The sequence below is a fragment of the Pezoporus occidentalis genome, unplaced genomic scaffold (genome assembly GCF_034315485.1).
Source record: "Pezoporus occidentalis ecotype Australia unplaced genomic scaffold, CSIRO_AGI_Poc_V1 ctg587, whole genome shotgun sequence".
In the NCBI taxonomy this organism is placed as follows: domain Eukaryota; kingdom Metazoa; phylum Chordata; class Aves; order Psittaciformes; family Psittacidae; genus Pezoporus; species Pezoporus occidentalis.
The window spans coordinates 1-13,454 of record NW_026915929.1 but is presented as its reverse complement, the minus strand read 5'-3'; the positions used below and the strand labels follow the sequence as shown (position 1 = coordinate 13,454).

General features: G+C 58.6%; 2 protein-coding genes across 2 annotated transcripts in view; both read left to right on the top strand.

Annotated features, from left to right (window-relative positions):
* Positions 1 to 2,233, top strand: part of LOC134174153 (chromodomain-helicase-DNA-binding protein 3-like) — a gene marked incomplete at its 5' end in the record, with an annotated part of 59,484 nt that extends 57,251 nt beyond the window's left edge. Inside the window, one exon of the mRNA XM_062638834.1 lies at positions 1,719 to 2,233. Within this exon, the coding sequence (XP_062494818.1) occupies positions 1,719 to 1,822 (104 nt within the window). The remainder of the gene's footprint in view (positions 1 to 1,718) is intronic.
* A 1,657-nt stretch (positions 2,234 to 3,890) lies between these two features.
* LOC134174155 (acetylcholine receptor subunit beta-like) lies at positions 3,891 to 12,771 on the top strand. Its single transcript, XM_062638835.1, has 6 exons — positions 3,891 to 4,446; positions 5,791 to 5,932; positions 8,380 to 8,553; positions 10,180 to 10,403; positions 11,115 to 11,360; positions 12,631 to 12,771. Exons 1-6 carry the CDS (start codon positions 3,907 to 3,909, stop codon positions 12,769 to 12,771), a joined length of 1,467 nt encoding a protein of 488 aa, XP_062494819.1. The 5' UTR covers positions 3,891 to 3,906.
* Positions 12,772 to 13,454: the final 683 nt, after the last annotated feature.

The window sequence follows — 13,454 nt, the reverse complement described above, 5'->3', positions numbered from 1 at the left end:
CATGGGTGCTATGGGAGTGGATATGGTCCCATAGATGCTATGGGTATGGATGGGGTCCCATGGGAGCTATGGGAGTGGATGTGGTCCCATGGGAGCTATGGGAATGGATGGGGTCCCATGGGAGCTATGGGAGTGGATGGGGTCCCATGGGAGCTATGGGAATGGATGGGGTCCCATGGGAGCTATGGGAATGGATGGGGTCCCATGGGTGCTATGGGAATGGATGGGGTCCCATGGGTGCTATGGGAGTGGATGGGGTCCCATGGGAGCTATGGGAGTGGATGGGGTCCCATGGGAGCTATGGGAATGGATGGGGTCCCATGGGTGCTATGGGAGTGGATATGGTCGCATGGGTGCTATGGGTATGGATGGGGGCCCATGGGTGCTGTGGGTGTGGATGGGGTCCCATGGGAGCTATGGGAGTGGATATGGTCCCATGGGTGCTATGGGAGTGGCTATGGTCCCATGGGAGCTATGGGAGTGGATGGGGTCCCATGGGTGCTATGGGCATGGGGGGATCGATCCATGGGTGCCTGGTCTATGGATCTATGGGGGGGGTGTCTATGGGTGTACGGGTCTATGGGTGGGGGTACCATGGGTGCTATGGGAGTGGATATGGTCCCATGGGAGCTATGGGAGTAGATGGGGTCCCATGGGTGCTATGGGAGTGGATAGGGTCCCATGGGTGCTATGGGCATGGGGGGATCGAACCATGGGTGCCTGGTCTATGGATCTATGGGGGGGGTGTCTATGGGTGTATGGGTGAATGGGTGGGGGTACCATGGGTGCTATGGGCAGTGAGGAGCTCCCTTGGGTACTTGTGTCTTTGGGTGGGGGTCCTGGGTCTATGCCTGAACCCCATTGCCCCCATTGTCCCCATCACCCCCATTCCCCCCCTTGCCCCCATTACCCCCATTGTCCCCCTTGCCCCCATTGCCCCCATTACCCCCATTGTCCCCATTGTCCCCATTGCCCCCATTACCCCCATTACCCCCTTTGCCCCCATTACCCCCATTGCCCTCATTACCCCCATTGCCCCCATTGCCATTACCCCCATTGCCCCCATTGTCCCCATCCCCCCCATTACCCCATTGCCCCCATTGTCCCCATTGCCCCCATTACCCCCATTACCCCCATTGTCCCCATTACCACCTTTGCCCCCATTGCCCCCATTGCCCCCATTGCCCCCATTGTCCCCATCCCCCCCATTACCCCATTGCCCCCATTGTCCCCATTACCCCCATTGCCCCCATTGTCCCCATTACCCCCATTGCCCCCATTGCCCCCATTGCCCCCATTACCCCCATTGCCCCCATTACCCCCATTGCCCCCATTGTCCCCATTACCCCCATTGCCCCCATTGCCCCCATTGCCCCCATTGCCCCCATTACCCCCATTGCCCCCATTGCCCCATTACCCCCATTGCCCCCATTGCCCCCATTGCCCCCATTACCCCCATTGAGCCCCCATTACCCCCATTGTCCCCATTGCCCCCATTACCCCCATTGCCCCCATTGTTCCCATTACCCCCATTGCCCCCATTACCCCCATCGTCCCCATCGCCCCCATTACCCCATTGTCCCCATTGTCCCCATTACCCCCATTGTCCCCATTGTCCCCATTACCCCCATTGTCCCCATTGTCCCCATTACCCCCTTTGCTCCCTTTGCCCCCATTGCCCCCATTACCCCCATTACCCCCCTTGTCCCCCCCCACAGCCGCTGCCAATGGTCCCCCCGTGCTGGTGAAGCGGGAGCGCGAGGCCGAGGGCCAGGACAAGAAGGAGCCGCGGGGGGGGGAGGTCATTTGCATCGATGACTAAAGGAGGGGGGGGCCATGGGGGGGCCCCCCCCTTATGTCCCCTTCCCCCCCCCCCCCTTTGGCAGCGGTGGGGGAGGGGCACCACTGCCAAAATCGCCTCTTTTCACCCCAAATCCGCTCTTGGGGGGGGGTGTGTGTTTGGGCGGTACCAATATGGGGGGGGGGGGTGACAAGGACCACTGCAGCTATAAATATATATATATATATATCTCCCCCCCATAGCAGGGGGGACCAAGGGGTTGGGGTGGCCCCTGTGTCCCCCCCCACCCTCCTCTGGGGTGGGCCCCCCCCCGCCCCCCACCCAGGGGTGTCCCCAAGGGTCACCCCAAAACTTCCCCCTCCCCCCCTCCCTCCCCCATTGGGGCACTTGTTTAACCGCAGCAGAATAAAACCCGGTTCCTTGGCTATGGCACATGGGTCCGTGGGTGTCCATAGGGTCCATGGGTGTCCATAGGGGTCCATGGGTGTCCATAGGGGTCCATGGGTGTCCATAGGGTCCATGGGTGTCCATAGGGGTCCATGGGTGTCCATAGGGTCCATGGGTGTCCATAGGGGTCCATGAGTGTCCATAGGGTCCATGGGTGTCCATAGGGGTCCATGGGTGTCCATAGGGTCCATGGGTGTCCATAGGGGTCCATGGGTGTCCATAGGGTCCATGGGTGTCCATAGGGTCCATGGGTGTCCATAGGGGTCCATGGGTGTCCATAGTGACCATGGGTGTCCATAGCGACCACGGGTGTCCATAAGGACCATGGGTTTCCATAGGGTCCATAGGTGTCCATAGGGACCATGGGTGCCCATAGGGGTCCATAGGGTCCATGGGTGTCCATAGGGGTCCATGGGTGTCCATAGGGTCCATGAGTGTCCATAGGGTCCATGGGTGTCCATAGGGGTCCATGGGTGTCCATAGGGTCCATGGGTGTCCATAGGGGTCCATGGGTGTCCATAGGGTCCATGGGTGTCCATAGGGTCCATGGGTGTCCATAGGGGTCCATGGGTGTCCATAGGGTCCATGGGTGTCCATAGGGGTCCATGGGTGTCCATAGGGTCCATGGGTGTCCATAGGGGTCCATGGGTGTCCATAGGGTCCATGGGTGTCCATAGGGGTCCATGGGTGTCCATAGGGTCCATGGGTGTCCATAGGGGTCCATGGGTGTCCATAGGGTCCATGAGTGTCCATAGGGTCCATGGGTGTCCATAGGGGTCCATGGGTGTCCATAGGGTCCATGGGTGTCCATAGGGGTCCATGGGTGTCCATAGGGTCCATGGGTGTCCATAGGGTCCATGGGTGTCCATAGGGGTCCATGGGTGTCCATAGTGACCATGGGTGTCCATAGCGACCACGGGTGTCCATAAGGACCATGGGTTTCCATAGGGTCCATAGGTGTCCATAGGGACCATGGGTGCCCATAGGGGTCCATAGGGTCCATGGGTGTCCATAGGGGTCCATGGGTGTCCATAGGGTCCATGAGTGTCCATAGGGTCCATGGGTGTCCATAGGGGTCCATGGGTGTCCATAGGGTCCATGGGTGTCCATAGGGGTCCATGGGTGTCCATAGGGTCCATGGGTGTCCATAGGGTCCATGGGTGTCCATAGGGGTCCATGGGTGTCCATAGGGTCCATGGGTGTCCATAGGGGTCCATGGGTGTCCATAGGGTCCATGGGTGTCCATAGGGGTCCATGGGTGTCCGTTCAATGGGTGTCAGTGGGTGTCAATGGGGTTCAATGGGGTTCAATGGGTGTCACTGGGTGTCAGTGGGGTTCAATGGGGTTCAATGGGTGTCAATGGGGCTCAATGGGGTTCAATGGGTGTCAGTGGGTGTCAATGGGGTTCAATGGGGTTCAATGGGTGTCACTGGGTGTCACTGGGGATCAATGGGTGTCACTGGGTGTCAATAGGGTTCAATGGGGTTCAATGGGTGTCAATGGGGCTCAATGGGGTTCAATGGGTGTCAGTGGGTCCCATGGGTGTCAATGGGTGTCACTGGGTGTCAATGGGGTTCAATGGGGTTCAATGGGTGTCAATGGGGCTCAATGGGGCTCAATGGGGTTCAATGGGGTTCAATGGGGCTCAATGGGGCTCAATGGGGTTCAGTGGGTGTCAGTGGGTGTCAATGGGGTTCAATGTGTGTCAATGGGGCTCAATGGGGTTCAATGGGTGTCAGTGGGTGTCAATGGGGTTCAATGTGTGTCAATGGGGCTCAATGGGGTTCAATGGGTGTCAGTGGGTGTCAATGGGGTTCAATGTGTGTCAATGGGGCTCAATGGGGTTCAATGGGTGTCAGTGGGTGTCAATGGGGTTCAATGTGTGTCAATGGGGCTCAATGGGGTTCAATGGGTGTCAGTGGGTGTCAATGGGGTTCAATGTGTGTCAATGGGGCTCAATGGGGTTCAATGGGTGTCAGTGGGTGTCAATGGGTGTCAGTGGGGTTCAATGGGGTTCAATGGGTGTCAATGGGGCTCAATGGGGTTCAATGGGTGTCAGTGGGTCCCATGGGTGTCAATGGGTCCCCAGCAATGACGGGGAGTTCGGGGTGTCCCTGAACGTCCGCGCCGTCGTCACCTCCGACGGCTCCGTGCACTGGCGCCCCCCAGCGCTGTTCCGCAGCCACTGCCCCATCAAGGTGAGGGGCAATGGGGGGCTATGGGGGTAATGGGGTCAATGGGGGCAATGGGGGGCTATGGGGGTAATGGGGGCAATGGGGGCTATGGGGGGCAATGGGGGGCAATGGGGGCAATGGGGGCTATGGGGGGCAATGGGGGCTATGGGGGTAATGGGGGCAATGGGGGGCAATGGGGGTAATGGGGGGCTATGGGGGTAATGGGGGGCTATGGGGGCAATGGGGGGCTATGGGGGTAATGGGGTCAATGGGGGCTATGGGGGGCAATGGGGGCTATGGGGGGCTATGGGGGTAATGGGGTTTCGCTCATTTTTGTCTATTTTCCCCTATTTCCTTGCCGGTTTTGCCCATTTTTGCCCGTTTTCGCCCGTTTATCACCCGTTTTTGTCTATTTTCCCCTATTTCCTTGCCGTTTTCGCCCGTTTTTCTTCACGTTTATCACCCGTTTTCACTCATTTTTGTCTATTTCCCCCTATTTCCTTGCCGTTTTCGCCCATTTTCACCTGTTTTTTTTGCCCGTTTTTGCCCGTTTTCACCTTTTTTTTGCCCGTTTTCGCCCGTTTTCACCTGTTTTTTTGCCCGTTTTCGCCCGTTTTCACCTGGTTTTTTGCCCGTTTTCGCCCGTTTTCACCTGTTTTTTTGCCCGTTTTCGCCCGTTTTCACCTGGTTTTTCGCCCGTTTTCACCTGTTTTTTCGCCCGTTTTCGCCCGTTTTCACCTGTTTTTTTGCCCGTTTTCACCTGTTTTTTCGCCCGTTTTCGCCCGTTTTCACCTGTTTTTTGCCCGTTTTCGCCCGTTTTCACCTGTTTTTTTGCCCGTTTTCACCTGTTTTTTCGCCCGTTTTCGCCCGTTTTCACCTGTTTTTTTGCCCGTTTTCGCCCGTTTTCACCTGTTTTTTCGCCCGTTTTCACCTGTTTTTTCCCCGTTTTCGCCCGTTTTCACCTGTTTTTTCGCCCGTTTTCGCCCGTTTTCACCTGTTTTTTCGCCCGTTTTCACCTGTTTTTTTGCCCGTTTTCGCCCGTTTTCACCTGTTTTTTTGCCCGGTTTTGCCCGTTTTCGCCCGTTTTCACCTGTTTTTTCGCCCGTTTTCGCCCGTTTTCACCTGTTTTTTTGCCCGTTTTCGCCCGTTTTCACCTGTTTTTTCCCCGTTTTCGCCCGTTTTCACCTGTTTTTTCGCCCGTTTTCGCCCGTTTTCACCTGTTTTTTGCCCGTTTTCGCCCGTTTTCACCTGTTTTTTCCCCGTTTTCGCCCGTTTTCACCTGTTTTTTCGCCCGTTTTCACCTGTTTTTTGCCCGTTTTCACCCGTTTTTTGCCCGTTTTCGCCCGTTTTCGCCCCATTTCCCCCCAGGTCTCGCACTTCCCCTTCGATTGGCAGAATTGTTCCCTCCGCTTCCGCTCCAGCTCCTACGGCCCCGGGGAGCTGCGGCTCCGGCTCGCGGGGGACCCCGGCTCCGGGGGGGGGAGCGTGGAGCTGTCCGAGGACTTCCAGGGTGAGCCCGGAGCGGGGGCGCCCTATGGGGGCTCTATGGGGTCTCTATGGGGCTCTATGGGGCTCTATGGGGTCTCTGTGGGTCTCTATGGGTCTCTATGGGTCTCTATGGGGCTCTATGGCTCTCTATGGGGTCTCTATGGGTCTCTATGGGGGCTCTATGGGGTCTCTATGGGGCTCTATGGGGTCTCTATGGGGTCTCTGTGGGTCTCTATGGGTCTCTATGGGGCTCTATGGGGTCTCTATGGGGCTCTATGGGGTCTCTGTGGGTCTCTATGGGGCTCTATGGGGCTCTATGGGTCCCTATGGGTCTCTATGGGTCTCTATGGGGTCTCTGTGGGTCTCTATGGGTCTCTATGGGTCTCTATGGGGCTCTATGGGGTCTCTGTGGGGCTCTATGGTTCCCTATGTAACCCTATGGTACCTATGTGTCCCAATGTGTCCCTATGTGTCCCTGTGTGTCCCTATGTGTCTCTATGTCTCTCTATGTATCCCTATGGGTCCCTATGTGTCCTTATGTCCCTCTATGTCCCTCTATGTGTCCCTATGCACCCCCATGTCCCTCTATGGGTCCCTCTATGTGTCCCTATGCATCCCTATGTGTCCCCATGTCCGTCTATGTCGCTCTATGGGTCCCTCTATGGGTCCCTATGTCTCTCTATGTGTCTCTATGTATCCCTATGTCCCTCTATGTCTCTCTATGTATCCCTATGTCCCTCTATGCGTCCTCATGTCTCTCTGTGGGTCCCTCTATGTGTCCCCATGTGTCCCTATGTGTCCCTATGTCTCTCTGTGTGTCTCCATGTCCCTCTGTGTCCCTCTATGTCCCTCTATGGGTCCCCATGTCCCTCTATGGGTCCCTCTATGGGTCTCTATGGGTCCCTCTATGTGTCCCTATGTCTCTCTATGGGTCCCTATGTCTCTCTATGTCTCTCTATCCGTCCCCATGTCCCTCTATGGGTCCCTCTCTGTGTCTCTATGCATCCCCATGTCCCTCTATGGGTCCCTATGTGTCTCTATGTCTCTCTACGGGTCCCTCTATGTGTCCCCATGTGTCTCTATGGGTCTCTATGCATCCCCATGTCCCTCTATGTCCCTCTATGTCCCTCTATGTGTCCCTCTATGCATCCCCATGTCCCTCTATGGGTCCCTATGCATCCCCATGTCCCTCTATGTGTCCCTATGCATCCCTATGTCTCTCTATGTGTCCCTATGCATCCCCATGTCCCTCTATGTGTCCCTATGCACCCCCATGTCCCTCTATGTGTCCCTATGCACCCCCATGTCCCTCTATGTGTCCCTATGTGTCCCCATGTCTCTCTATGGGTCCCTATGTATCCCCATGTCTCTCTATGCACCCCCATGTCTCTCTATGGGTCCCTATGTGTCCCCATGTCTCTCTATGGGTCCCTATGCATCCCCATGTCTCTCTATGGGTCTCTCTACGCATCCCCATGTCCCTCTATGTGTCCCTATGCACCCCCATGTCCCTCTATGTGTCCCTATGCACCCCCATGTCCCTCTATGTGTCCCTATGCACCCCCATGTCCCTCTATGTGTCTCTCTATGTATCCCCATGTCTCTCTATGCGTCCCTATGTCCCTCTATGTCTCTCTATGTCCCTCTATGCATCCCCATGTCTCTCTATGGGTCCCTATGTGTCCCCATGTCTCTCTATGGGTCCCTCTCTGTGTCTCTATGCATCCCCATGTCCCTCTATGGGTCCCTATGTGTCTCTATGTCTCTCTATGGGTCCCTCTATGTGTCCCCATGTGTCTCTATGGGTCTCTATGCATCCCCATGTCCCTCTATGTGTCTCTCTATGTCTCTCTATGCATCCCCATGTCCCTCTATGGGTCCCTACGCATTCCTATGTCTCTCTATGCATCCCCATGTCCCTCTATGGGTCTCTATGTCCCTCTATGTCTCTCTATGTCCCTCTATGCATCCCCATGTCTCTCTATGTGTCTCTATGTGTCCCTATGTGTCCCTATGTCTCTCTATGGGTCCCTATGTCCCTCTATGTCCCTCTCTGCATCCCCATGTCCCTCTATGTCCCTCTATGTCCCTCTATGTCCCTCTATGTGTCCCTATGCATCCCTATGTCTCTCTATGGGTCTCTCTATGCATCCCCATGTCCCTCTATGTCTCTCTATGTCCCTCTATGTGTCCCTCTATGGGTCCCTATGTGTCTCTATGTGTCTCTATGGGTCCCTATGTGTCTCTATGTGTCTCTATGGGTCCCTATGTGTCTCTATGTGTCTCTATGTGTCCCTATGTGTCCCTATGTCTCTCTATGCATCCCTATGTCCCTCTATGTCCCTCTCTGCATCCCCATGTCTCTCTATGGGTCTCTCTATGTATCCCTATGTCCCTCTATGTGTCTCTCTCTGCATCCCCATGCATCCCCCCCCTGTCCCCCTCCCCGGCCGCCGCTGCGGCGGGCAGAGAACGGGCAGTGGGAGCTGCGGCAGCGGCCGGGGCGGGCGCAGGGGCTCGGGGCCGTCTCCTTCGCGCTGCTCCTGCGGCGGAAGCCGCTCTTTTACCTGGCCACGGTGCTCGTGCCCTGCGTGCTCCTCACCCTGCTCGCCAGCGCCGTCTTCTACCTGCCCCCCGACGCCGGTGGGGACAGGGGGGGAGATGGGGGCAATGGGGGGCTGCAATGGGGGGAGATGGGGGGAGATGGGGGGAGATGGGGGGAGATGGGGGGAGATGGGGGGAGATGGGGGGAGATGGGGGGATGCAATGGGGGGTTCAATGGGGGCAATGGGGGGAGATGGGGTCAATGGGGGGAGATGGGGGGAATGGGGAGCAATGGGGGGGTTCAATGGGGGGAGATGGGGGGCAAGGGGGGTCTGCAATGGGGGGGTTCAATGGGGAGATGGGGGGGCTGCAATGGGGGGGTTCAATGGGGGGGTTCAATGGGGGGTTCAATGGGGAGATGGGGGGCGGTGGGGGGCAATGGGGGGAAATGGGGGGAATGGGGGGAATGGGGGCAGTGGGGGGAGGTGGGGGGCAATGGGGGGGAATGGGGGCGATGGGGGAGATGGGGGGGCGATGGGGGGGCTGCAATGGGAGCAGTGGGGGGTGATGGGAATGGGGGCGATGAGGGGTGGTGGGGGGCTGTGGGGGAGAATGGGGGGAGATGGGGGGCAGTGGAGGGCGATGGGGGGCAATGGGGGGCAATGGGGGGTGGTGGGGGGGAATGGGGGGAGATGGGGGCGATGGGGGGTGATGGGGGGCTGTGGGGGAGAATGGGGGGAGATGGGGGGCAGTGGAGGGCGATGGGGGGCAATGGGGGGCAATGGGGGGTGGTGGGGGGGAATGGGGGGTGATGGGGGCGATGGGGGGAAATGGGGGGGAATGGGGACGATGGGGGGCTGCAATGGGGGGCAATGGGGGGAGATGGGGCGATGGGGAATGGGGGGCAATGGGGGGCGATGGGGAGGCTGCAATGGGGATGGGGCAATGGGGGGTTCAATGGGGGCAATGGGGGGACTTCAATGGGGGGCAATGGGGGGGCTGCAATGGGGATGGGAGCAATGGGGGTAATGGGGATGCAATGGGGATGGGGGCAATGGGGATGAGGGTCAACACCCATCACCCCCATCACCCCCATTGACCCCATCACCCCCATTACCCCACTGACCCCATCACCCCCATTGACCCCATCACCCCCATCACCCCCATTGACCCCATCACTCCCATTGACCCCATCACCCGCATTGACCCCATCACCCCCATCACCCCCATTGACCCCATCACCCCCATTACCCCCATTACCCCCATTACCCCATTACCCCATTGACCCCATTACCCCCATTGACCCCACCACCCCCATCACCCCATTAGCCCCATTGCCCCCCCCCCAGGGGAGAAGCTGACGCTGTCGCTCTTCGCGCTCCTCACCCCCCCCATCACCCCCATTGACCCCATTGACCCCATCACCCCCATCACCCCATTGCCCCCCCCCGCAGGGGAGAAGCTGACGCTGTCTCTCTTCGCGCTCCTCACCCCCCCCATCACCCCCATTGACCCCACCACCCCCATTACCCCCATTGACCCCATCACCCCATTACCCCCATTACCCCCATTACCCCATTGACCCCATTACCCCCATTGCCCCCCCCTGCAGGGGAGAAGCTGACGCTGTCGCTCTTCGCGCTCCTCACCCTCCCCATCACCCCCATTGACCCCCATTGACCCCACCACCCCCATCACCCCATTACCCCCATTGACCCCCCGCAGGGGAGAAGCTGACGCTGTCGCTCTTCGCGCTCCTCACCCTCACCGTGTTCCTGCTGCTGTTGGCGGACAAGGTCCCGGCCACGTCGCTGGCGCTGCCCCTCATCGCGCGGCACCTGACGGCCACGCTCCTGCTCCTGGCGCTCGGCGTCGCCCTCAGCGTCGCCGTCCTCAACGTGCACCACCGGGGCCCCGGCACGCACCGCCTGCCGCCCGCGCTGCACCGGGTGAGCCAGGCCCTTCGGCGTCCCGCTGAGCGCCACGGGGACCCATTGGGAACCATTGACCTCCATTGGGACCCATTGGGAACCATTGACCTCCATTGGGACCCATTGGGAACCATTGACCTCCATTGGGACCCATTGGGAACCATTGACCTCCATTGGGACCCATTGGGAACCATTGACCTCCATTGGGACCCATTGGGAACCATTGACCTCCATTGGGACCCATTGGGAACCATTGACCTCCACTGGGACCCATTGGGAACCATTGACCTCCATTGGGACCCATTGGGAACCATTGACCTCCATTGGGACCCATTGGGAACCATTGACCTCCACTGGGACCCATTGACCTCCCATTGACCCCATTGACCTCCCATTGACCCCATTGACCCCCCATTGACCCCTCATTGACCTCCCATTGACCCTGCATTGACCTCCCATTGACCTCCCATTGACCCCATTGACCCCCCATTGACCCCCCATTGACCCCTGTTGACCTCCCATTGACCCCATTGACCCCTCATTGACCCCCATTGACCTCTCATTGACCTCCCAATGACCTCCAATTGACCCCCCATTGACCCCCGTTGACCTCCCATTGACCCCCATTGACCCCCGTTGACCCCCGTTGACCTCCCATTGACCCCATTGACCCCAGTGACCCCTCATTGACCCCCATTGACCCCCCCTTTCCCCTCCTCCCCCCTCCAGCTCCTCCTCCAGCGCCTCCCCCCCCTCCTGGGCCTCCACTGCCCCCCGGCCCCGCCCCTCCCTCCGGAGCCCCGCCCCGCGGTGGCGCCCCCTGGCGGCTCGGATGAATACTTCCTGCGGCGGCCACGCCCCGGGGCCGGTTCCGCCCCTCCCCCCGCGCCCCTCCCCCCCCCGGAGCTGCGCGAGGCCGCGGCCGCCGTCGCCTTCATCGCCGGGAGCCTGCGGGAGCAGCAGCGGCAGCGGGAGGTCAGGGGTCACGCGCGGCGTCACGTGACACGCGCCCGTGTGTGCCCATGTGGCGTCACGTGATCCGGGGTGTGTGTGTGTGTGTGTCCGTAGCCACATGGCGTCACGTGGCCCACGTGCATCCTCATGCAGCATCACGTGACTGATGTGTGTCGCCATGTGGTGTCACGTGATCCGTGTGCATCCTCATGCAGCATCACGTGACTGGTGTGTGTCGCCATGTGGTGTCACGTGATCCGTGTGTGTCCTCATGCAGCATCACGTGACTGGTGTGTGTCGCCATGTGGTGTCACGTGATCCGTGTGTGTCGCCATGTGGTGTCACGTGATCCGTGTGTGTCCTCATGCAGCATCACGTGACTGGCGTGTGTCGCCATGTGGTGTCACGTGATCCGTGTGTGTCCTCATGCAGCATCACGTGACTGGTGTGTGTCGCCATGTGGCGTCACGTGATCCGGGTGGGGTGGGGTGGGGGTGTGTCCGTAGCCACATGGCGTCACGTGGCCCACATGCGGCCTCGGGCAGTGTCATGTGATCCGCACGTGCCTGCGTCCTCGCGTGGCATCACGTGACCCGCGTGCATCCTCATGCATCATCACGTGACTGGTGTGTGTCGCCATGTGGTGTCACGTGATCCGTGTGTGTCTGTGTGTGTGTCCTCGCATGCATCCTCATCTGGTGTCACGTGACTCGTGTGTGCGATCATGCGGCTTCACGTGATCCTTGCATGTCCATGGAGCCCCACAGATCCCCAGAGAGCCCCATAGAGCCCCATAAAGTCCCATAGCGCCCCATATGAGCCCGTACAGCCCCATAGAAGCCCCATGGAGCCCCATACAAGACCCATAGGACCCCATATAGTCCCATGGAACCCCATAGACCCCTTATAGACCTCCCATAGACACCCAATAGCCACCCCATAGCTCCTCTCATAGCCCCCCCATAGCCCCACATAGTCCCCTCATAGCCCCCCCATAGCCCGCCTATAGAACCCTATAGACCCCCCATAGCCCCCTCATAGCCCCCCATACCCCCTATAGACCCCCCACAGCCCCCTATAGAACCCCATAGACCCCCCATAGCCCCCCGTAGACCCCCCATATACCCCCATAGCCCCCCCATAGCCCCCCTATAGAACCCCATAGCCCCCCCATAGACCCACCATAGCCCCCCATAGAACCCCATAGACCCCCCATAGACCCACCATAGCCCCCCATAGAACCCCATAGGAGCCCCATAGAGCCCCATCTCACGCCGCTCCCCTCCCGCAGCTGCAGGAGCTCTGGCACCGGGCGGCGCTGGCCCTGGACCGGCTCCTGCTTTGGGCCTTCCTGGTGCTGGTGGGGGCCTGCGGGCTCGGCACCGGCCTGGACGCGGCGCTGCACCGGCCCCCTCCGGACCCCTACCCGTGAGCACCCCCACACCCCATAATTACCCACCCCATAATAACCCACCCCATAATAACCCACCCCATAATAACCACCCCATAAATCCCACCCCATAATAACCACCCCATAATAACCACCCCTATAATAACCACCCCATAAATCCCACCCCATAATAACCACCCCATAATAACCACCCCATAATAACCACCCCATAATAACCACCCCTATAATAACCACCCCATAAATCCCACCCCATAATAACCCCCCCCATAATAAACCCACCCCATAATAAACCCACCCCATAATAAACACCCCATAATAAACCCACCCTATAATAAACCCACCCCATAATAAACCCACTGCATAATAAACACCCCCCATAATAAACCCCCTATAATAAACCCCCCCATAATAAACCCACCCCATAATAACCACCCCATAATAACCACCCCATAATAAACCCCCAATAATAAACCCACCCCATAATAAACACCCCCCTATAATAACCCCCCCATAATAGACCCCCCCATATTCCCACCCCATAATAAACCCACCCCATAATAAACCCCCCCATAATAAACCCCCCCATAACCCCCACCCCATAATAAACCCACCCTATAATAAACCCACCCCATAATAACCCACCCCATAATAACCCACCCCATAATAACCACCCCATAATAACCCACCCCGTAATAACCCACCCC

Coding starts and splice junctions, on each gene's coding strand:
- LOC134174155 (XM_062638835.1), top strand. CDS start 3,907: ATGGGGTTCAGTGGGTGTCAGTGGGTGTCAATGGGGTTCAATGTGTGT. Junction 4,447..5,790: donor GCAGCCACTGCCCCATCAAG/GTGAGGGGCAAT, acceptor ATTTCCCCCCAG/GTCTCGCACTTCCCCTTCGA. Junction 5,933..8,379: donor GCTGTCCGAGGACTTCCAGG/GTGAGCCCGGAG, acceptor TGCGGCGGGCAG/AGAACGGGCAGTGGGAGCTG.